The sequence below is a fragment of the Bidens hawaiensis genome, unplaced genomic scaffold, assembly GCF_021521415.1.
Source record: "Bidens hawaiensis isolate Kalapana, Puna unplaced genomic scaffold, B.hawaiensis_p1.1 tig00000636_1, whole genome shotgun sequence".
In the NCBI taxonomy this organism is placed as follows: domain Eukaryota; kingdom Viridiplantae; phylum Streptophyta; class Magnoliopsida; order Asterales; family Asteraceae; genus Bidens; species Bidens hawaiensis.
Window position 1 is genome coordinate 823532 of NW_027491038.1, and position 23107 is coordinate 846638.

The window sequence follows — 23107 nt, forward strand, 5'->3', positions numbered from 1 at the left end:
ATGAGGAGCAGTGTGTTGTTGAAAAGTGTTTAGGTGAGGACATGAGGAGGCATAGTGACCATTAGTTCGACACAACTGACAATGAGGAGAGCGTGCAAGATTTGCATTAGTATAGTGAGCAGCTTGTTGTTGAAAATTTGCTAGTTGGGGACACGATGAGGCATAGTGACCCTCAGTTCGGCAAAGCTGGCAGTGAGGAGGGCGCTTACCGCGACCTCCCGAGAAAGTACGCCCACCCCGTCCTCGACCACGAGATGGGGAACTGTTGTTGTGGGAAGAATGCTGCTGAGCATTAAAGGCAACATTAGGCGTGGAAGTACCATGTAACGAAACGAGAAAAAGTTCATGGGTCTCGGCTCGGGAAAGCAGATCCCGAAATGAAGGTAGAGGATAAACAGCCCGTTGGGCAGTAGAGAATCCTTCAAAGGCAGGCCCGAGGCCACAAGGAAACCAATGGGACTTGTCAGACTCGGTAGCCGGTTCAGCAATGGCTGCAAGTTGGTCACAAAAAGATTTAAATTTCTTCCCATAATCTGAAACGGAGAGGGTACCTTTCTTTAACTGACGCAAAGCATCCCGAAGATTTTGAGCACGTTCAATTGAATGAAAACTGTAGGCACGCTCAAGAGTTGTCCAGAGATCACGGGCAGTGGTGACCCCGATTACCTCTGCCATGGCTTCCTCGGTTAAAGAAGATTGGAGAAGAAGTAAGACACGTTGATCTTCTTCAATCCAAGTGGCATAAGCGGGGTTTGGGCATGTTTTGCCATCAGTGGTGATATCCGGCGAGGGTAAGAGAGATGTGCTATCAATATGCCCGACAAGTTTTTGGTGAGAGAGAAGGGGATAAGCTTGGTTTTTTCATTGCAAATAATTGGTGGAGGAGAGCTTAATAATAAGCATATGAAGGAGGTTGGTCATGGATAGAGTTGTTTTAGGGGTTGAAGATGCCATAGGAGATGGTAGAAGAGGGGTAGGGAGAGCGGCGGTGGAGAGAAAAAAATAGGGTTAGGACCGTATTATTTGGCTGATACCATATAAAAGGTATAACCTTGGAATTTTATTGATGTATTTTACAATAGTTACATAAGCTATATATAATAGTACAAGAAGCATAATTACAGAAAGTGTATCAATATAATAATTCATACAGTCAACATAAAATAAAGAGAGATATGGGAAATCATCCCATATCGTTGACAATGAAACGCGTGCTCCAATACTGATTAAAAAAATTTACAGTTGAAAAAGTTAAATATAAAAATCGATTGAATTAGTCTTTTTCATCAAGCTGGTGTTATGGATAATAATACAATACAACTATTCAGCAACTAATCATTTAAATCGATTATTATAATTTATAATGAGGAAAATAGTGTCACAATTTTTAATATAAATTTCAAGTACCTTTTATGTCAACAACTCAAGATTACGTGGACTAAATCTGTCATTATTCTTTTTAATTTGAGAAACACCACATCACCACACCAATGACAATCCATTCCTTCAGTCACAAGAACAATGAAACGTAACTATAAATACAAATAAAAATCGCTTATTCCCTCCATCTTCGTAGCTAGATTGCTTTGTATTTCTACGTCTCATCTCCTCGTATCCGCACTTTTTTCTCAAAGGTAATCTCTCAATGAAATGCTGATATTATTGCCTCGTAAATCGGAATTTATTATGTTTTCGTTCGCTTTTTTAATCATTGATTTAAGTTGATCATAGTGGCATACTCATACAAATAAGGGGGGCAAGTGCCATCACAAAAAAAGTTTTAGTGTTATTTATATATGAAATCTCAATCAAATAATGGGGGCAACGGTCACCCATAAAGAAAATTTTAGTGTTATTAATACATGAAATCTCAATTTTCCATCATAAAATTTTGTTTAAGCCCTCTAAACACCAAAGGTTGACCAAGTCAAGTTTTGGCGACCGATGGCTTAACAAAAGTTTAATGAGGGCCGTCAGGGTTTTAGCGTATAAATACACTATTTTTTTTCAATGAACGGAAGTTGATTGACCATGGGTCCGCTAATGATTTTAATTGTGGCTTCGTTTTCGAAGGTGATTTGATATAAGCAAGATGGCTGGCTTGGAGATGGATGACTGGAAAAGTGAGCTTTTAAGTTTTAATAATGCTTTAATTCTTTTGGGTTCAAAAATTTGGGTTAAAGTTTAAGGGTTCAAATTTTGATGGGGTTAAGAGTTGGGTGATCAATATTGGGGTTTAGGGTTTAAATGTTCTAGCCTTCTAGGGCTCAAACTTTAGGGTCAAAATTTGAGGTTTAAATGCTAAGGTTTAAATTTGAGTTATTCTTGAGATTGGACTGGGGTTCACTGGATTCGGTATCATCTTCTCGTTTCTTGGAATTGTTTTTTTCTTCGACAAGGGATTACTCGCCATTGGAAATGTTTGTATACTATTTAATTTTCCATTTATCTTTATTATTTATGGTGTTTTTTAGCAATACTGTTATAAGTTATCACCATAAATAATCATTTTATTGTGATATTAAACAGATCTTATTTGTCTCGGGTGTGTTAATGACCATTGGTATCAAGTCCTCTTTGAAATTCTTCATGAAACAAACCAACTTGAAGGTTTCACATACTTTTTTAATATCCGACGCGTGTTTATGTTCGTGTGTATTTGTACTTATTATGTTTATTCATTGTTTGCGCAGGACACGATTTCTTTCGGTATCGGGTTCTTCTTTGTAATAAGCGGATGGCCTGTAACAGGAATGGCAGGTTTGTTAAATGTGTAACAAATGAAACATTTATATAATTCATACTTACATTTGGTTAAATTTTATTATTTTTTTGTAGTGGTTTCTGGCCCACGCTATCGGTTTTTGTGTCGAAGATACCAATTATCGGTTGGGTGTTTCAACAACCTTTTATTAGATCGGTACGTTAATGATTTAATGTTACAAATGACTCAATTCGGTATTTTTTTATCTCAATTTGGGTTTGTTGAATTTTGATCACATTTACGTGTTTGTTGTTTTCTTTTTTTTTTGGACAGTTTTTGGACCGCTATCGTGGCAAAAGGGTACCTGTATGAAATTAAATCAAGGCTTAATATTGAATTCGGGTTTTCTACGTTTTATTTTTTATTGTATTTTTTAAGAGTAAAAGTAAGTGCGTTTATAGATATCAATGGAGGTAGGGTAGTTGTTTATTGATTCGGTATGTTTGTTCATGATATAATATTAATTTGATCCATTTACATGATTTTAAGTATGTTTGATTATGAGCCATGAGTTGCTGGGTTTTAGTTACATAGATTACACAGATAGGGTATCAAAAAGACCCAAATACCCTTAAGTATCACTCACGGGTCAGAGGGGATCCTTAGATGCCACCCGTGGGGCATTTAAATCACCCGCATAATCCAAGACAAAGGAAGAACAACATTACTTCCTAGGAACTATGTGCGGGAGGATCTAGACTTCCTCAGGAGTCATCCGCAAGGCACTGTTTACACCCGCAAGGATGGCCAGTAGGCAACGTCATAGGACAACTGTATTTAACTAACTCTCTTCTAGAAGATTTACCAAGATCCTTTCTTGGTGAATACGTGACCCTTCAGCCAATGGAAGAAGGACAGCTGGCCAGGTTGTTATAACCGTGCACATGGTCAGGTTTATCTCGCCCTATTGTACACGGACACGTGTCCAGGTTGTTACCACTATGCACATGGGCCGTATAGCCCAACCTATTACAAGAGGGCACGTGTCCAAACGGTGGCAAGAGCATCTTCTAGAAAGGGACAGCTGAGCCAATAATATTCTCACACTCTTCGGCTATAAATAATTCGCAATCTCAATGAGGTAACACATTCACTCTCCACTATCTACTCTAAATACTTAAGTACTTTCTCTCTATCAGAACTGTACTTATTCTCACGCCGAAGGGTGGTTACGGGAAGACCCCCCCCCCTCCTGTCCTTCCCGTAACGAGCTCACGGTGCTTGTTTTGCAGGTTTTTGTCACTAGACTTCAGGAGATTGTGCTCATATCCTTAGTCAGTTTACTTGACCCGTTTTCTATGGACTCATTGGATCTAGGACCCGTAAGGGGAGTAGATCCGTGTTTCTTCATTGGCTCCATCCGTGCTTGCATTAGAACTGCGAAAGTTTTTTTATTGGTTGTTGGTTCGTACGACATGAGTCAATTTCTTGAGGGGCCGACGGAAACTCCTGCGATTGCTAGACGTACTGCTGATGTCGAAGCACCTGGAGGTCCTACTCCAGGTGACTTAGGACGTATCACGGTGGAAACTAGCCAGGCTCGTACAACACTTTGGAAGACGAGTCTGACCATTCTGAGCTGACGAGAACCCATCGTCGTAATTCCAGACCTGGAGGAGCTCTATCTCCTGAGGAATGGTTACGTATCAAGCAGGAGAATGTTACAGCAGAGTACGAGCGCATGGTTCGTGAAGAGTGAATCTATGCTCGTATTCTGGCTTATGATGAATCTCCCAGGAGATCCCTTTCTCCTCCCATAACCGCGCGGAGGAGATTCGCAGAAGTATGCAAACTGAGGGATTCCCTAAAGTTGAATTCGTTAGGAGGATGCATGATCATCCTCGTATGGTCGCGTGCCCACCCTCCTACAGAGATGACTTTGAAAGTTTTGATTCGTCGTACCGTCCAAGCGCTATAAGCTATTACAGCGGAGATATCAGACTTCATGGTTGGGAATGAACTAGTCGCCCGCATGCGACAGTTTGCCATGCCGAATACCATAGTGATGCAGAAGAGGACTTCACCAAGCCATATCGTCCTGCAGCTTTCGCCGAAAAATCAAAGTTCATCGCACGCATTGAAACAACTCCATTCCCGATCAATGCGAAAATCCCAACTTCTGTAGGGAAATACAATGGGATGACTGATCCCAGCGATCACCTATTTGTGGCTGTGGGAGGAGTCAGCGGTTGGACTCTTCCCTACTGGTGTCACATGTTTGCATTGACATTCACTGGAGCAGCACGTGAATGGTTTGAGAAGTTGCCGGACGGACAAATCAAGAGCTGGGATGACTTTGTAGCCAAATTTTCCCAACATTTTAGTCAGTAGAAGAAGCACACTCGTGATCCTTCTGAGATATTAGACGTGGTTAGACGAAACAATGAGTCTATCGAGGACTTCATAACTCGATTCAATAACGAAAGTCTTAATATCGGCAAAATCAGCGAAGACATGCTGAGGGGAGCTTTCCGCAAGAATGTGAAAAGTGATGATTTGATCCGAACATTGACTGGCAGAGACGGAATGCCCAAAACATGGGACGAAATAATGTCCACAGCAAAACTGTTCGCAAGAACAGAGAAGACTTTGAGTTCTGGTAGCCAAAAACAAAAGTCAAAAGTGGAATTTCAAACTCCGCGACCAAATAGACAGGCCAAAGGAACAATTTGGTCAAGGCTTTCCGCGGGAACATCAAAGCAATTTGATGCCAGATCTTTGATAGGCCACAAACAAATCGAGCTCTTCAGCGCAAGTCACCAACAACTGGACTCCACTGTCGAAGACTCCTTCAGAGGTTCTTACTATTGAGAACATTAATTTCAGGAAACCTCAACCACTCATGAAACGATCATTCCTCAATCCTAAGAAACACTGTTCGTTTCATGAGGAAATAGGTCATAATACAAATGAATGCATAACTTTGAAAGGAGTAATCGAGGCGGCTGTAAAGTTTGGAAAGCTTGGACACTTGGTCAGAGGTGCAAGACCAGGGACTGCTAAAGCTCCCGCGCGAGATAACTAGGGCCCGCCCAAGAAGCAGTTCAAAGACCTGAATGTTCACATGACACAAAGCAGACACAAAGTTGGAGGGAAGAGGAGAGAGTTTGATGATGAGGAATGGAAAATCGAACCTGTAATTTTTCTACGAGTCAAAGGAGGACCTTGCAACAAGAATCTTTGATAATCACTGCCCTTATAGGCCATTATCGTTCACATTATGTCTTCTTTGCTACTAGAAGTACTTAGAACATAATGTACGAACAATGCTTTAAACAACTGGATGAAGATGACAAGGTGAGGCTGGAGCCGATTCACGCACCTGTGTCCGGTTTTGGGGGTGAAGTGATGCACCCGCGACGGGTAATATCTTTTCCAGTCACTCTTAGTGATGGAATTCATTCGAAAACTGAAGATGTTGAATTTTTGGTCTTACCGGCGACACCAAAGCATGACATCATCTTGGGTCGTGAAGTGATTGGTGACTTTAATGCTCATCCTTCTATAGCACACGGTGCGGTAGGAGTTCCGACTCGCACTGGTGTGGCAATCATCTACATTAATCGTCACTGCTTCACGACAGAAAGTTCAAAACCCAGCAAAGTTCCAAAGCAACTTCAGAAGACTGAGCCAGAAAAATGGGTGTTGAATAAGAAGTTTCCAGACAAAACGTTAACAATCGGGCCCGCTATCTCTGACATAGTGAGGACATTTTTAAAGCAGCTGTTAACGTGGAACATAGACATCTTTACGTGGCAGCCCGCGAATATGACTGGCGTCCCGCGGAGGATTGTAGAGCATAAGTTGCAGGTAAACCCAGCGTTCACACCAATTGTACAAAAGAAGCACAAGATGGGTCTGTAACAGACCAAGGCTATGAACGAACAAGTTCAAGACAACCTATATGCTGGTATCATCCGACCAATCCAGTACCAGACTGGAGTTACCAATCCAGTCATCGTTTCCAAAAGCAATGGGACGTGGCGAATGTGCATAAATTTAAAAGATCTAAACAAGGAGTGTCCAAATGATTGTTACCCACTTCCAGAAATCGACCTCAAAGTTGATGCAGTAGCCCCATTCAAGTTTAAGTGTTTCCTCGACACCTACAAAGGCTACCACCATATCCGCATGGCGGCGGATGATGAGGACAAGACAATGTTTCGCACAGACCTTGGAATGTTTTGTTACAAGATGATGCCCTTTGGATTAAAAAACGCGGGTGCTACATATCAACGTTTGATGGATGAGGCCTTCAAGGGTCAGATTGGGCAAAATCTGGAACTGTATATGGATGATCTGGTGATAAAGAGTGTGGAGGAAGATCAAATGCTTCGAGATATAGAGGAAACGTTCGAAACTCTCAGGCATATCAACATGAAGCTGAACCCCAGCAAGTGTTCATTCGGAATGGAAGAAGGAAAATTTTTGGGTGTAATAGTAACAGGTGCGGGTTTCAAAGCCAACCCAGATAAGGTTCAGACGGTAGCCCGCATGCCTTCACCTTCCTCCCTCAAAGAAGTGCAGATACTTAATGGAAGGTTGGTTGTGCTGAACAAATTCTTAGACAATCATGCAGCTAAATCTTACCCGTTCTTCTCAACTCTGAGAAATTGTCTCAAGAAAGCACACTTCAAGTGGACCGCAGAAGCTGAACAAGCATTTCTAGAGGTTAAAAATGTTAGATGGAATTGCCTACCTTGACAGCACCGCATGCGGGAGAGCCTTTGACGTTGTACTTATTAGCATCGGATATGGCCATTGGGGCCGTCCTACTGATAGAAAAAATGTTCAAACGCCTATTTATTACGTCAGTAGAACGTTGACAGGACCAGAAACCAGATATTCAATGCTTGAAAAGCTGGTTTTGGCACTGGTCTATGCTGCCAGGCGTCTCCGCAGATATTTCCAAGGTCATCCCATCAATGTGTTAACAGGGTATAAACTGAAAAATGTGTTGAGCAAGCCAGAATTGTCTGGACGATGAGCAAAGTGGGCCATAGAGTTGGGAGAACATGCGATTGAATATAGGCCTAGACCCGCGATCAAAGCCAAGTGTTAGTAGACTTTGTTACGGAAGTCCCACAGAACAAGGAGGAAGAGTGCTTGGTTGAACATCAAATCCCAATTCCTCCTGAGTGAGACCAGGTTTGGTCATTGTTTACATATGCGGCTTCAAGTAACGAAGGATCAGACGCAGGCCTTATGTTGGTGAACCTCGAGGGTCACGAATTTACTTACGCCATAAAGTTGGACTTCAAAAGTACCAACAACGAGGCATAGTATGAAGCTTTATTAGCAGGTATGCGGATAGCTAAGAAACTTGGGGTGAAACACTTGGAAGCGCGGGTGGATTCTATGTTGATTGTGGGACAAATCAACAGGACGTACGAAGCAAAGAATGATATGATGGCCTCATATTTATTACAAGCAAAGGACTTGATCCTTCAATTTTTATCCTGCAAGTTCATCCACATCAAGCGAAGTGAAAATAAATTGACGGATGCTCTTAGCAAATTGGATTCAACAAATTTTGAGCACTTTACAAAGGACATTTGCGTAGAAGTCCTTGATCGACCATCTGTTCTGCAAACCAGGTTTTAGTGATACAAACCGGTGTCGAATCTTGGATGACACCAATTGTAGCATACTTGTCATCGGGAGCACTCCCAGAAGAAAAGGCTGCGGCCCGAAATATTAGATATAAAGCTTTGAATTACCAGGTGCAGGATGGTATTTTGTATCGAAGATCCTTCCTCGGCCCACTCCTGAGATGTGTGGATGCCGAAGATGCGTATTATCTGATACGAGAAGTTCACGAAGGAATTTTTAGCCTTCACGCGGGTCCAAGGATGGTCGTGGCCAAACTCATGAACGCTGGGTATTATTGGCCGGGGATGCACATAGACGCAGTGCAAGAAACAAGGAAATGTGATTCATGCCAACGTCATGCCCCCAATACCTTGAGTCCAAAAACGAGTTAGTACCGCTAACATCTGCTTGGTCGTTCCAAAAGTGAGCTATTGATATCATAGGTCCATTCCCAGAAGCCTCAGGACGCGCCAAATTTTTGATTGTGGCTATCGATTATTTCACTAAGTGGATAGAAGCCAAGCCGGTCGCCTCCATCACTGCAGCGAGCGTCAAGAAATTATTGTGGGAATTTATCATGTGTCGTTTTTAGGGATGGCATATCGTGTATACCCGTACACGATAAGACACGAACACGAAATGGGTATACTTGTACACGACACGAAAACTTATCGTGTACCTGTAACCCAAACACGAACACGAACCTGTTAATACCTGGTATACACGATAATACACGATAGTACACGATAATAGCTGTTTAGAAACGCATATTTGACAACCTTTTAGCAAAACAAAAGTCGACGAAAGTTCATAAAAGTCTTAAAATAAAACATAAATCCATGCTCCTTAACAAGTTTAAGACAAAAACACATAGAATTCTAACCAAAAAATATATTGAAAACAATATCAAGTTCCAAGCTTCCAAGTTCTAATTGGTCTTTCTTCTCAAATCTTCAATTCCAAGCAATCAAACCTATACACAAAATAAGTATAGTCAATTAGTCATATTAATCATGGACAATTGGACATATTCATATAGTTTTATCAAGTAACATTATTAGAAAGTTTTAGAGTGAGGTATCTTAGGATTGTTCATTGTTTTTAGCGAGCAACACTACTTGAAGCATTTAGAGTTGGTACCTTAGGATTGTTTACCGAGTTTGAAGCATTTGATTCACAACTAATGTCAAGCGACATTATATCTTCAGTGAGCTCTTCCACACTAACTTTGTTAGAACCTACAAAGTAAAAACAAACATATACATAAAATTAATATAATATCATGTATAAAACTTATAAAAATTAATCAAAGATAGACATTACAAAATTCTCCATGTAACCAATCTTTTATGCATATTAGATCCTCAACGGTAGCTTTACTAAGTGAACTTCGATGTTTGGTAATCACTCTTCCACTTGCACTAAATGTCGACTCCGATGCCACAGTAGATATTGGAATAGTCAAAAAGTCTCATGCCATCCTCGCTAGTATGGAATATCTAAACTCATTGGCTTTCCAAAAAAACATGTGGATAGTACAAGTTTGCAGTCGGATATTTGGTACCCGAAAAAACATTTGTCACATCATAAAATACTTCAAGAAACGAACATATCTTTTGAATCCTATCCCACTCTGATGCAACTGGACATTCCTTATAATTAAAATCACTCAATTCTAAATGGCTAAATGCACGTCGATAATAAAGAGCACCATCAAGCATTAAATATGTGGAATTCCACCTTGTAACAACATCTTGCCTTAACCCCTTTTGTTTTTTAATTGAACACAACTCAACACATTCCAAAAATTTTTCCTTCCTTTGTTGTGAACCTTTCACATACTTGATACTCTCTCTTACTTTGTAAACAAAATCATCAATTTCCTTTAACCCATCTTGCACAATCAAGTTCAAAATATGAGCACAATATCTCAAGTGAAACAAATCAACCTTAGAAACAAGTGGTGCTTTTGTATTCAACTGTTCTCTTAGAAGCCTAATGAAAGCATCATTAGAAGATGCATTATCCAATGTCACACCAAATATTTTTTTTTCTATACCCCACTCTACTAGAATAGAAAACACTTTTTCACACATGGCAACATCAGTATGATGTGGTGGCGTGAAAGAAAACCATAAAACTCTCTTTTGCAAAACCTAGTGTTTATCAATATAATGAACTGTAATTGCTAAATACCTATCAGTAGTAATAGAAGTCCATAAATCTCCAGTTAAGCATAATCTCCCAGGTGATTCCATAAGAATAACTTTCATCTTTTCTTTTTCTCTCTTAAACTTTTGCACTAAATCAGATTTAACGGTATATCTAGAGGGAATATTCACATCAGGTTGCAAATACTCAAACAAATCTCTAAAAGCCTTATACTCAACAAATGACAAAGGTAATTCATGCATCACAATAGCATCTATAATCATCTCACGAAACGTATTGTTAGAAAAAGAAGACGACTTTAACTTCATGTCACTATTTTGAAGCATTTAACCAACATCTTTATAACTAGAACCATAGCAGCTTTTTATGTGTTTCGTACGATTACCCGTACCTTGGCCACTATCATATATCATTATATGATGACAATTCTTGCATTCGGTTGGAGTCTTTTTGCTATTTTTTGCTTAGCGTGTTTAATGAAGTAACGCCACATATGAGATCTCTCTTTTATTTCTTTTTGTTTTCTCTTTGACCTTGATTTGCTATCGTTTATATCTTCTTCATCCACCAAGTGAACCTCATCATCCACATCCATATCCATCGAGAAGTCATCTTCTAAATCAATTTGGATAGAATCAATCTCCGTCTAGAATGGTTAAAGAAAAAAATACATAAAGTTACACAAAAATAAAACCAAACTTGAACCAAAATAAGTATAGTTGAATCAACAAACATACCGTTGTTTTGGCTTTCTTATCCTTCGCCTTTTCCACCTTATTTTGTGGGTTACTCATAATTACCTAAATAGTAAATACTAACAAATGTGAGCAATCAATAGTTCAAAACCAAATAAGTGAAATAATTAAACTAAAACAGCCCTAAAGATGGATTTTATAATCAAAAGTTCAAAACTAATGAACGGAACAAAAAACATACATAAATAATATTGGCTTTTTGGTCAAAGTATCAAAAGAAGTAAAGTTTGACTTGTAAACAATAAAACAACTTTCAGCTCACCAGCGTTCAAATGACCCACAATACAGTCTGTGACGTATCACGTATAGACGGCTAGTATGGATGGAGAGAGTATGGACGGATGGACGCGACGGGTGAAGGCCGGAGAGAGTATGGAGACGACGGGTTATGGACGGCGTGAGAGGGACGGCCGGAGACGGATTTTGGTGATGGCCGGATTGAGAGGGTTGGGGATAAAGAATGTGTGTGTGACGGCTGTAACTTGTAAGGAAGAATTAGGGTTAGGGATATTTTAATATGAGTTATAACTATATATATTATATATATATTTATTTAATTTTAAAAATAACCAAGTACTAACAGGTATCAAACAGGTAAACATGTATTATACCTGTTTAGACACGAAAGTTAACAGGTAATTTCGTGTCTACCTATTTAGTACACGAAACCTGTTAAGGTCTTGCATGTTACCTGTTAAAGTCGTGTAGGTACGTGTCATGTATTCATGTCTCGTGTATAACTTGCCAGCCCTACTACTGGCCCTCAAAGCAGTGAACGTCGATCTAATGTCCGCCGGCGTAAACCGGGAATATCAAATTCACGAACTCGAAGAACTAAGAATATTGGCCTATGAAAATTCCTGGTCTTACAAAGAAAAGACTAAACGTCTACACGATGCCCATCTGAAAGGAAACAAAAATTTTCAAGTTGGTGATCGGGCACTGCTATACAACGCACGTTTGCGTCTTTTCCCAGGAAAATTGAAATCACGATAGGTCCATACATAGTTGAATCAGTCTCCGACTATGGGACAGTCGAGATTTCAAATTCTAATGGTCACAAGTTCAAAGTCAATGGACATCGATTAAAACCATATATCGATGGACCAATTGAAGAAATTTCGGAGGTAATTATCATATGACCAACCAAGTAGACATATAAGGAAACATGGTCCAGCCAAGACCTTCATAAACTAGGCCTTGTAAATAGTTAACTAAAAAAAATTTTGAAACACGGGGCGTGCCTAAGAAAGCACGGTACCGTGCCACAATATGCGGGTCGGAATCTTCGCTGCAAAAATTTCAGTCAGATGGTTCGTAACAGAATTGTCAGAGCAAAACCACGGGACCGTGCTTCTAAAAGCTCGGGGCCGTGCCTGGAATCAGGTTGGCTATAAAAAGGCATCTCTTTCCAATGCATTCCTTGCACCAACCAAAACCAAAACACTCCTCTTTGAAAATTCGACATGCCTACTGAAATGAGTGAAGCAATTCTCGTTCCTCGACAACCGAGAAACGATGCCCGCAATGTGTCCAAAACCGAGCTTCTTTTGAAACTTCAAGAACTCGTCAAGGAACTCACCGAAATGAATCTCCTAGCTGAGATGCATCTCGTTCAACTCACCGAATCAGTGGAAAACATGAAAATGGAACTTCGGGACATTAACGAGCAACTCCAGTTCCAAGTTCTCGGCTTCACGTACTTTCCACCACCAGGGCCATTCGGAAGAGGAGAACCTTTCGGGGAAATCTAGGAACCTTAGTTTTATGTTTTCATGTGTAAACAAGTGCACTAGGCATATTGTGTTAGGAATTTCGGGCTTAACCCGAATATTTTCATGTTTCTAGAAAAACCGAGCTTATCCCATATTTGTTTTAGGACCTTTGATTTTAATGAAAAGTAATTTTTAGGATGATCAAACTCTTAATTAACATACTAAACATCATTCTAAAAATTTCGGCTCTCGCGTTTGGCTGAAAAGTAAAAGAAAAAATTCAATGACAAAAAGCATGGGCCATGCTTCTTGAAGCACGGAACCGTGGTCACCTTAGAATCTTCAGCATGATACGCGCTGACTTCGTACAATTCTCTGATTCAGAAACATTTATTCCCCTAGAAGCACGGGGTCGTGCCCGGCTTTCCACTCTTTATATAATCCTGCACGAGCCGCCGGCGTTGTCGTGGGTCGGCTACCGCGTAGTAGGTGGCTCTGGCGGATCTCCACTCGGATGATGGTGGTGTGGATGAGGAAGAGGAGTAGTGGGATAATGGCAAAATGGCAAAAGGTGGAACCGTATGCTAGCGGCAGTGCGGCGGTGGTGGTCCAGAGGTGCGACAATGGTGGTCTTGAGATGCGACGGTGGTGGTCCAGAGGTGCGGCGGTGGAGGTCCATAGGTGCGGTGGTGCGACGGCGACGGTAGTCCAGAGGTGCGGCGGTTGTCGGCAACTGGTATTGTTGGTTGTTGGGTTGGTGGTGGCATTAGAGAAAAAGAAATGCATAGGTTTTGTTTTGAGAAGAAGATGTTTTTTTGTTTGATTATTAAATATATTTATAAATTTACAAAAGACCCTCATGTGGGATGCACATGACCAGATTTAACAAGAAAAGTTAACTGGGTTAGTGCCAAAGGACATAATGTGATAGCGTTTTGAAACGTAAAGGATGTTTTATGTTATTAAGTTTGCCAAAGGACTTCCATTGAAAAACCGTGCAAACATAAAGGACGTCTTTTGCCATTTTATCTAAAAACAATTTTGTGTCTCATTTTGACCGGTCATCAAATGACTAAAATACCCTTGAATGTCAGTTTTCTTTTTAACTTGTACTCCCTCCGTCCCAGTCAAAGTGTCCTAGTTTGAAAAACACAAAGTATAAGGTAAATTAAATTATTGTTTTCTTTGTTTACCAAATGACAATAATATCCCTGGAAAGTGGGTCCATCAATATTGTTTATTAATGTTAGTTGTGTGTGTTTAAGGGTAAACTTGAAAATTGACTAATAAATTTTGAAAGTAGACATTTCTAATGAGATAAATAAAAAGGAAATGTGGACACTTTTAATGAGACGGAGGGAGTACTTATGATTTGTGTCTCAGTTTGACCGGTCATCAAATGTCTAAAATACCCTTGAATGTCAGTTTTCTTTTTAACTTGTCCTTGTGAATCGTTTCCCATTAATATGGTATTGCTTGATTTGACATACATTTCAAGTATTTTTTAAATGTATAAATAGTAATTATCCTTCAAGGAATTTTTGATGATATCAGTCAAATAATTCATTTTGACATTTTGTTAACATTGTCAGCTGTAATTACAGGACTACATAGGTCATAGCTCACAAGGTTTGCTTACACAAGCACGGGCGGATTTACGTTGAGTGGTGGGGGTGCACAGGAACCTCCGAGTTTCAAAATTATAGTGTAATGTTATATATAAAATATGGAGTATACCCCTTATTAAAATTAGACTACACCTCCTAACCAAATATGAAAACTGATGGAGTGGCAAAGAAAGTGGTTAATAACAAAGATGTTCCATGTTTGAAACTCGTAGTAGTACTATTAATTTTTTGTATTTTTTTAATACAGTTTATGGGAGGTATTAATGTTTTTAGAGTTTCAAACAATAACCCGCAGCCGCTATCCTTTTCTTACAAGAGACGGTCACTAAAATTATAATAGGGCGAAACTAAACGTTGTTAATGTAATTTTTATCATTTGATCTACTAAACAAGCATCAGGTTCAATTTCTTATTCATTAATTTTTTGGTTTATTCTGATTATTTTTGTTTCTAGACTTCTAATAGTTTTGATCTTTGAGACCTATCAATAGTGAGAAAACCTCCATTAGCTTAATTTCTTATTTTGACAAATTCGTGTTAATAAAAAACTAGGTAAACATTATTAATTAATAAACATTAGTTGATAATAAATATTCATTGTAGAATGAAAACTGAATCTGGTTATTCAAAAAAACTTTTAAAAAGTTAATAATTTTAATTTTGTTTATTAGTTATTGTTGGTCGTCCTAAGCTGGGGTAAAAGAGAAGTTTGTTATTATTTTTTTAAGGCCTAAATTCTTAATCCGTTTTAGGCATCTGAAAACGTATGTGTTTTTTTATTTCTAATATTGATGCATTTTTTTTATTATTGTATCGTATTTTTATTATGTGATGAACATTACCCGACCCGAATCGTCGAACCAACCCGAATTTTTTTTACAACCGACTCTATGAATTTGAAGCATCTAAAAATAATGCACCACCCAGAAAAAAATCCTGAATCCGCCACGTACACAAGTCGGATTTAAGGATTCGTCACCAGATGATTCATCACAAAGCCACTATGGTGCAGCCAACACCGTTTTCCTTCAGACAGACACACGGTTCCCGTTTCTAAACTTTTAAGAGGGCGCTTAAATTTGCATTTTCATACCACATTTTTTTTATTCCAAGTAGTCAAAATCACACAATCAAATTAAAAAAGCACACCCAAACACTCCTTTATCTTTTCTTTATATCTAAACTAGGTTATAACCCGTGTATTACACGGGGCTGGGTACAAAAGGTTTTAACTTAACACCTTCAGTTATGTTTAACATATATTGAAAAAAGAACATGATCAAATAACAAAATAGAATAATACATAATTAAAAGTTAGAATGTATAAATAAAAAGTATTTGATAACGTGAAGGAAAAAAGTTGTCGTTCAATTGAAAACATGCTATTAATGTCATCTATAACATCCGAAAACAATTTAGAAGTGTTTGGGATTATCACATAGCAATACGCTATGCAATGTATCCTCATCAAATTAATATTGAAAAGCCAAATTTATATCAAGTCAAAATATGATTGATTCTTTTTCTATGCCCAAATTCATCGATGTATCTACTACTAATAATATTTTAGGCACATTTTAAATTAATAATTCTTGGTGTATACATGTATTTATTAGCATGCTTGTTGCTTAACATCTATAAGAAAGTGTAAGTGACAATTCAAATACATATTAATACATAAAAAGGCACAAATTAGAGGTTTTGTTGTCAAAGCATTCAGTAATACATGTTGAAAACATAAATTTCAACAAAAAATATAAATTGTGAGTAAGAAATAAAAAACTACCAGTAAAAACATGAATGAATAGACCCTGGTTATTGAAATTGTTGATTTTTATGATGACATAAAAGAATGATCGATATAACCATTTCATATCTACTTTTGTTGTAAGGCTAAGTTTTCATGAAACCTTGGATTTCAATCAACTAAATATGATTTAAACAAAAACATTCATAAGTACCTGGAAAATTGAAAACTGTCCCTTAAGTCTATGTTTTCGTGAAACATTCATTTCATTATCGTTTGGCTGGGAATGCTAACCATAATAAGTTTCTCTTTCGGCATGCGATTTTTTCGAAAATATATCTAAAATCTTATTCATAAATAATGATCACTCTATATCTTCCATAACCATATTAACACCTTATACCGAAACCAATATTAAACATTCATAGATTGCAGCCTTTGTATCACTAAATCATTTTTTACCAACTTAAATCATATGAAATTTAATCAACCGGATGTGTGTGGTGTGTCACGACCACTTACATGTATACACTTTTGAATTTTTAATCATCACATTATCATTTGGGTTGCATACTAACCCTAACCCAACTCCATTGCTTAACATAACTTGATTCACCAATTGATGCACTTTATAGATTTCTAACCCACCAAGAACATACACTTTTCCCGTGCTCGATATCTGACAAGGCCGGGTGCGCTCCTTTTAACCAAAATAAGTGAATAAAATAAGAAAAACCAACTGACAAAGCGATATCAGCAACATACACAGGTTGAATTATGTAATCAACAAATATATACTGAAGTGTTAAAAAATAGCATTCCATTTAAGCTGTTAACTTTCATGTGTTACAATAATAATTTAAAGTTAATAGGAGGAAAACTGAGTAATACTTGATAGATCCACGAGCAACAAGTGGAAGGAAGTTATATTATTTGGCAAACATAACCCATGGATTCAAGATCCTTTCTTCAATACAAACCATATCCACTTAAGGTCTCAATTCTGACCTGAAGACAAAACAAATCATTATTCGCCCACAACGTATATTAAGTAAATAATACATCTGAAATCATTTTATTTAAAAATCTACCACACTATAATAACATTAATACAATTACACAACAATTTGAGTTTTACTACAAAAAGGATCTTGGCAATCCAATCCGTGCCAAAAAAAATATTGATTTGATCAAAATAGGTTTGGATCAAAACGAGTCAGTTTAAAAAGAAAATGGCCAAAATCATCAAAAAGGGAAAAAAAATAAAAAAAAATAACTAACCCAAAAAGTAATTATCCAGAAACCATGCTACAATCCTAGCCACAAAAGCTTTCATGCATGAAACATTTACATGTTCTTGAACTGTAAATTGGCAACATGAAATGAGGTTAATAATGTTAGCAGAAGGTCAAGTATGAAACTTTCTTTAGTGTATTGTTGTTAACACACTGACAACAATCAAGTATCATGAATACATGCTTACTAATCTTTAAAAACATTGTGAGGACAACCTTTATTTTGAAATTAAATTCACAACAATCATCAAAACCGCCTCAATATTCTCACATTCTGAAGAACACACATGACTTACATGAGTAATTCATTCCAATGTTGCAATCACAACTTCATTTTTATTTCTAACTTCTACTAAAGAAAATATAACGATATCATCGCATTACAACGAAAACTAATCCAAACGGAATAACCTAAACCGATGAACACCCCTAGGTGCTGAAACGAACTGAAAAATCGCTTAAACAAGCTGTTAGGTGCTGAAATGACATGAAAAATTGCTTAAACGAGCTGTTATGTGCTGAAACAAGCTGAAAAATCGCTTAAACGAGCTGTTAGGTGCTGAAACAAATAGAAAAATTTCTTAAACGAGCTGTTAGGTGCTGAAACGAACTGAAAATCGCTTAAACGAGCTGTTAGGTGGTGAAACGAGCTGAAAATCGTTTAAACGAGCTGTTAGGTGATGAAACGAGCTGAAATCTCTTAAACGAGCTGTTAGGTGCTGAAGCGAGCTAAAAATCGCTTAAACGAGCTGTTAGGTGTGAAACGAGCTAAAAAGTCGCTTTAACGAGCTGTTAGATGCGCTTAAAGGAGCTGTTAGGTGCTGAAACGAGTTGAAAAATCGCTTAAAGAAGCTATTAGGTGTTGAAACGAGCTGAAAAATCGCTTAAACGAGCTGTTAGGTGTTGAAACAAGCTGAAAAATCGCTTAAACGAGCTGTTAAGTGCTAAAACGAACCAAAAAAATCGCTTAAACAAGCTTTTGCTGTTAAAACAAGTTGTAACGTGTTAGGTGCTGTTAAAACGAGCTGTAACGTGTTAGGTGCTGAAACGAACTGAAAAACCGCTTAAACGAGCTGTTAGGTGCTGAAATGACCTGAAAAATTGCTTAAACGAGCTGTTAAGTGTGAAACGAACTGAAAACTCGCTTAAACGAGCTGTTAGATGCTGAAACGACCTGAAAAATCGCTTAAACGGGCTGTTAGGTGATGAAACGAGCTGAAAAGTCACTTAAACGAGCTGTTACGTGCTGAAACCAGCAGAAAAATCGCTTAAACGAGCTGTTAGGTGCTGAAACGAGCTGAAAAATCGCTTAAACGAGCTGTTAGGTGCTTAAACGAGCTGAAAAGTCACTTAAACGAGCTGTTACGTGCTGAAACCAGCAGAAAAATCGCTTAAACGAGCTGTTAAGAGCTGAAACGAGCTGAAAAATCGCTTAAACGAGCTATTAGGTGCTGAATCGAGCAAAAAAATCGCTTAAACGAGCTGTTAGGTGCTGAAACGAGCTAAAAAATCGCTTAGACGAGCTGTTAGATGTTGAAAATTGCTGAAAAATCGCTTAAAGGAGCTGTTAGATGCCGAAACGAGCTGAAAAATCGTTTAAGCGAGCTGTTAGGTGTTGAAACAAGCTGAAAAATCGCTTAAACGAGCTGTTAAATGCTAAAACGAACCGAAAAAATCGCTTAAACAAGCTGTTGCTGTTAAAACGAGCTGTAACGTGTTAGGTGCTGTTAAAACGAGCTATAACGTGTTAGTTGCTGAAACGAACTGAAAAATCGCTTAAACGAGCTGTTAGGTGCTGAAATGACCTGAAAAATTGCTTAAACGCGCTGTTAGGTGTTAAAACAAGCTGAAAAATCGCTTAAACGAGCTGTTAGGTGCTTAAACGAGCTGAAAAATTGCTTAAACGAGCTGTTAGGTGCTGAAACGAACTGAAAATCGTTTAAACGAGCTGTTAGGTGTTGAAACGAGCTGAAAATCTCTTAAACGAGCCTGTTAGGTGCTGAAACGAGCTAAAAAATCGCTTAAACGAGCTGTTAGGTGTTTAAACGAGCTAAAAAAATCGCTTAAACGAGCTGTTAGGTGCTAAAAATAGCTGAAAAATCGCTTAAAAGAGCTGTTAGGTGCTGAAACGAGCTGAAAAATCGTTTAAACGAGCTGTTAGGTGTTGAAACAAGCTGAAAAATCGCTTAAACGAACTGTTAAGTGCTAAAACAAACCGAAAAAATCGCATAAACAAGCTTTTGCTGTTAAACGAGCTGTAACGTGTTAGGTGCTGTTAAAACGAGCTGTAACGTGTTAGGTGCTGAAACGAACTAAAAAATCGCTTAAACGAGCTGTTAGGTGCTGAAATGACCTGAAAAATTGCTTAAACGATCTGTTAGGTGCTGAAACAAGCTGAAAAATCGCTTAAACGAGCTGTTAGGTGCTGAAACAAACAGAAAAATTTCTTAAACGAGCTGCTAGGTGCTGAAACGAGCTGAAAATCGCTTAAACGAGCTGTTATGTGCTGAAACGAACTGAAAATCGCTTAAACGAGCTGTTAGGTGGTGAAACGAGCTGAAAATCGTTTAAACGAGCTGTTAGGTGATGAAACGAGCTGAAATCTCTTAAACGAGCTGTTAGGTGCTGAAGCGAGCTAAAAATCGTTTAAACGAGCTGTTAGGTGTGAAACGAGCTAAAAAGTCGCTTTAACGAGCTGTTAGATGCTGAAAATTGCTGAAAAATCGCTTAAAGGAGCTGTTAGGTGCTGAAACGAGTTGAAAAATCGCTTAAAGGAGCTGTTAGGTGTTGAAACGAGCTGAAAAATCGCTTAAACGAATTGTTAGGTGTTGAAACAAGCAGAAAAATCGCTTAAACGAGCTGTTAAGTGCTAAAACGAACCAAAAAAATCGCTTAAACAAACTTTTGCTGTTAAAACAAGTTGTAACGTGTTAGGTGCTGTTAAAACGAGCTGTAACGTGTTAGGTGCTGAAACGAACTGAAAAACCGCTTAAACGAGCTGTTAGGTGCTGAAATGACCTGAAAAATTGCTTAAACGAGCTGTTAAGTGCTGAAACGAACTGAAAACTCGCTTAAACGAGCTGTTAGGTGCTAAAATGACCTGAAAAATCGCTTAAACGAGCTGTTAGGTGCTGAAACGAGCTGAAAAGTCGCTTAAACGAGCTGTTACGTGCTGAAACAAGCAGAAAAATCGCTTAAACGAGCTGTTTGGTGCTGAAACGAGCTGAAAAATCGCTTAAACGAGCTGTTAGGTGCTGAAACGAACTGAAAGTCGCTTAAACGAGCTGATAGGTGCTGAAACGAGCTGAAAATCGTTTAAACGAGCTGTTAGGTGCTGAAACGAGTTGAAATCTCTTAAACGAGCTGTTAGGTGCTGAAGCGAGCTAAAAATTGCTTAAACGAGCTGTTAGGTGCTGAAACAAGCTAAAAAATCGCTTAAACGAGCTGTTAGATGTTGAAAATTGCTGAAAAATGGCTTAAAGGAGCTGTTAGATGCTGAAATGAGCGGAAAAATCGTTTAAACGAGCTGTTAGGTGTTGAAATAAGCTGAAAAATCGCTTAAGCGAGCTGTTAAGTGCTAAAACGAACCGAAAAAGTCGCTTAAACAAGCTTTTGCTGTTAAAACGAGCTGTAACGTGTTAGGTGCTGTTAAAACAAGCTCTAACGTGTTAGTTGCTGAAACAAACTGAAAAATCGCTTAAACGAGTTGTTAGGTGCTGAAATGACCTGAATTGCTTAAACGCGCTGTTAGGTGTTGAAACAAGCTGAAAAATCGCTTAAACGAGCTGTTAGGTGCTTAAACGAGCTGAAAAATTGCTTAAACGAGCTGTTAGGTGCTGAAACGAACTGAAAATCGCTTAAACGAGCTGTTAGGTGTTGAAACGAGCATAAAATCTCTTAAACGAGCTTGTTAGGTGCTGAAACGTGTTAAAAAATCGCTTAAACGAGCTGTTAGGTGTTGAAACGAGCTAAAAAATCGCTTAAACGAGCTATTAGGTGCTAAAAATAGCTGAAAAATCGCTTAAAGGAGCTGTTAGGTGCTGAAACGAGCTGAAAAATCGTTTAAACGAGCTGTTTGGTGTTGAAACAAGCTGAAAAATCGCTTAAACGAGCTGTTAAGTGCTAAAACGAACCGAAAAAATCGCTTAAACAAGCTTTTGCTGTTAAACGAGCTGTAACATGTTAGGTGCTATTAAAACGAGCTGTAACGTGTTAGGTGCTGAAACGAACTGAAAAACGCTTAAACGAGCTGTTAGGTGCTGAAATGACCTGAAAAATTGCTTAAACGAGCTGTTAGGTGCTGAAACAAGCTGAAAAATCGCTTAAACGAGCTGTTAGGTGCTTAAACGAGCTTAAAAATTGCTTAAACGAGCTGTTAGGTGCTGAAACGAACTGAGAATTGCTTAAACGAGCTGTTAGGTGCTAAAACGAGCTGAAAATTTCTTAAACGAGCTTGTTAGGTGCTGAAACGAGCTAAAAATCGCTTAAACGAGCTGTTAGGTGCTAAAAATAGCTGAAAAATCGCTTAAAGGAGTTGTTAGGTGCTGAAACGAGCTGAAAAATCGTTTAAACGAGCTGTTAGTGTTAAAACAAACTGAAAAATCGCTTAAACGAGTTGTTAAGTGCTACAACGAACCGAAAAATCGCTTAAACAAGCTTTTTCTTATAAACACGTGACAGTCTATGAGGCGGGACGTGAACTCGATAAAGAAAAGAATATTAAAAGAATATTTAAATAATCGAGTATTATGATAATAATAAAATATTTTATGAAAGAGAAACTGATAATAAAATAATTAAAAACCTTACATTAGGGTTTCTAAGAAAAATATAATAAGTAAATGAAATCTAAACAAGGCCAACCGATCATACCAGACTTAGTCATTTCCAATTGGAATGCAAATAGAATGAATAATAATGAGCGTACCCTATATACAGTTAGTAGGGCGCAATTAGAGAAGGGAATTACGATAAACGGAGAAAGAAACAGGACCCAGGTGAGTTTCTAGCCCCATTTCCTTGTTATGTTTTCGGGGCTGTGTGCATACTCGATGTGACAGTTAATACATTTACCTTAAGTGGTAAGTGTATGCCATGTATGATATATGTGATAGATACGAATGATTGCTTGTCGGTACGTGAACGATATTCGGATATTGCACGTACTGTCAGGTTATAAATAAAAATATGAATATTGAATGTAATGTAAGGATGATGTATGAACGTTATGAAAGAAAGCTTGTCGGTACGTGAACGATCTTCGGATATTGCACGTGTCGGCAAAGGAAATGATCTCTAAGTGATTATAAGTGTGTGAATGTTATGGTGTGACGTGCTTATTATGTAAATGTTAAACTGATAGGAAGTGTGTTGTAGACAAGTAGATGAAAGTGTGATAGAAGTGGTAAGGGGTCTATTAAGGGTGTTAGTTGCATGACG

General features: G+C 38.3%; 1 protein-coding gene and 1 pseudogene across 1 annotated transcript; one reads left to right on the forward strand and one right to left on the reverse strand.

Annotated features, from left to right (window-relative positions):
* The first annotated feature begins 2092 nt into the window (after nt 1-2092).
* Nucleotides 2093-3076, forward strand: LOC143529073 (vesicle transport protein GOT1-like; annotated as a pseudogene).
* Nucleotides 3077-9323: 6247 nt separating this feature from the next.
* Nucleotides 9324-10452, reverse strand: LOC143637364 (zinc finger BED domain-containing protein RICESLEEPER 2-like). Its single transcript, XM_077104770.1, has 3 exons — nt 9966-10452; nt 9497-9594; nt 9324-9329 (listed from the first exon to the last, which is right to left on the reverse strand). The coding sequence occupies exons 1-3, from the start codon at nt 10450-10452 to the stop codon at nt 9324-9326; spliced, it is 591 nt and encodes a 196-aa protein (XP_076960885.1).
* Between the last annotated feature and the right edge of the window lie 12655 nt (nt 10453-23107).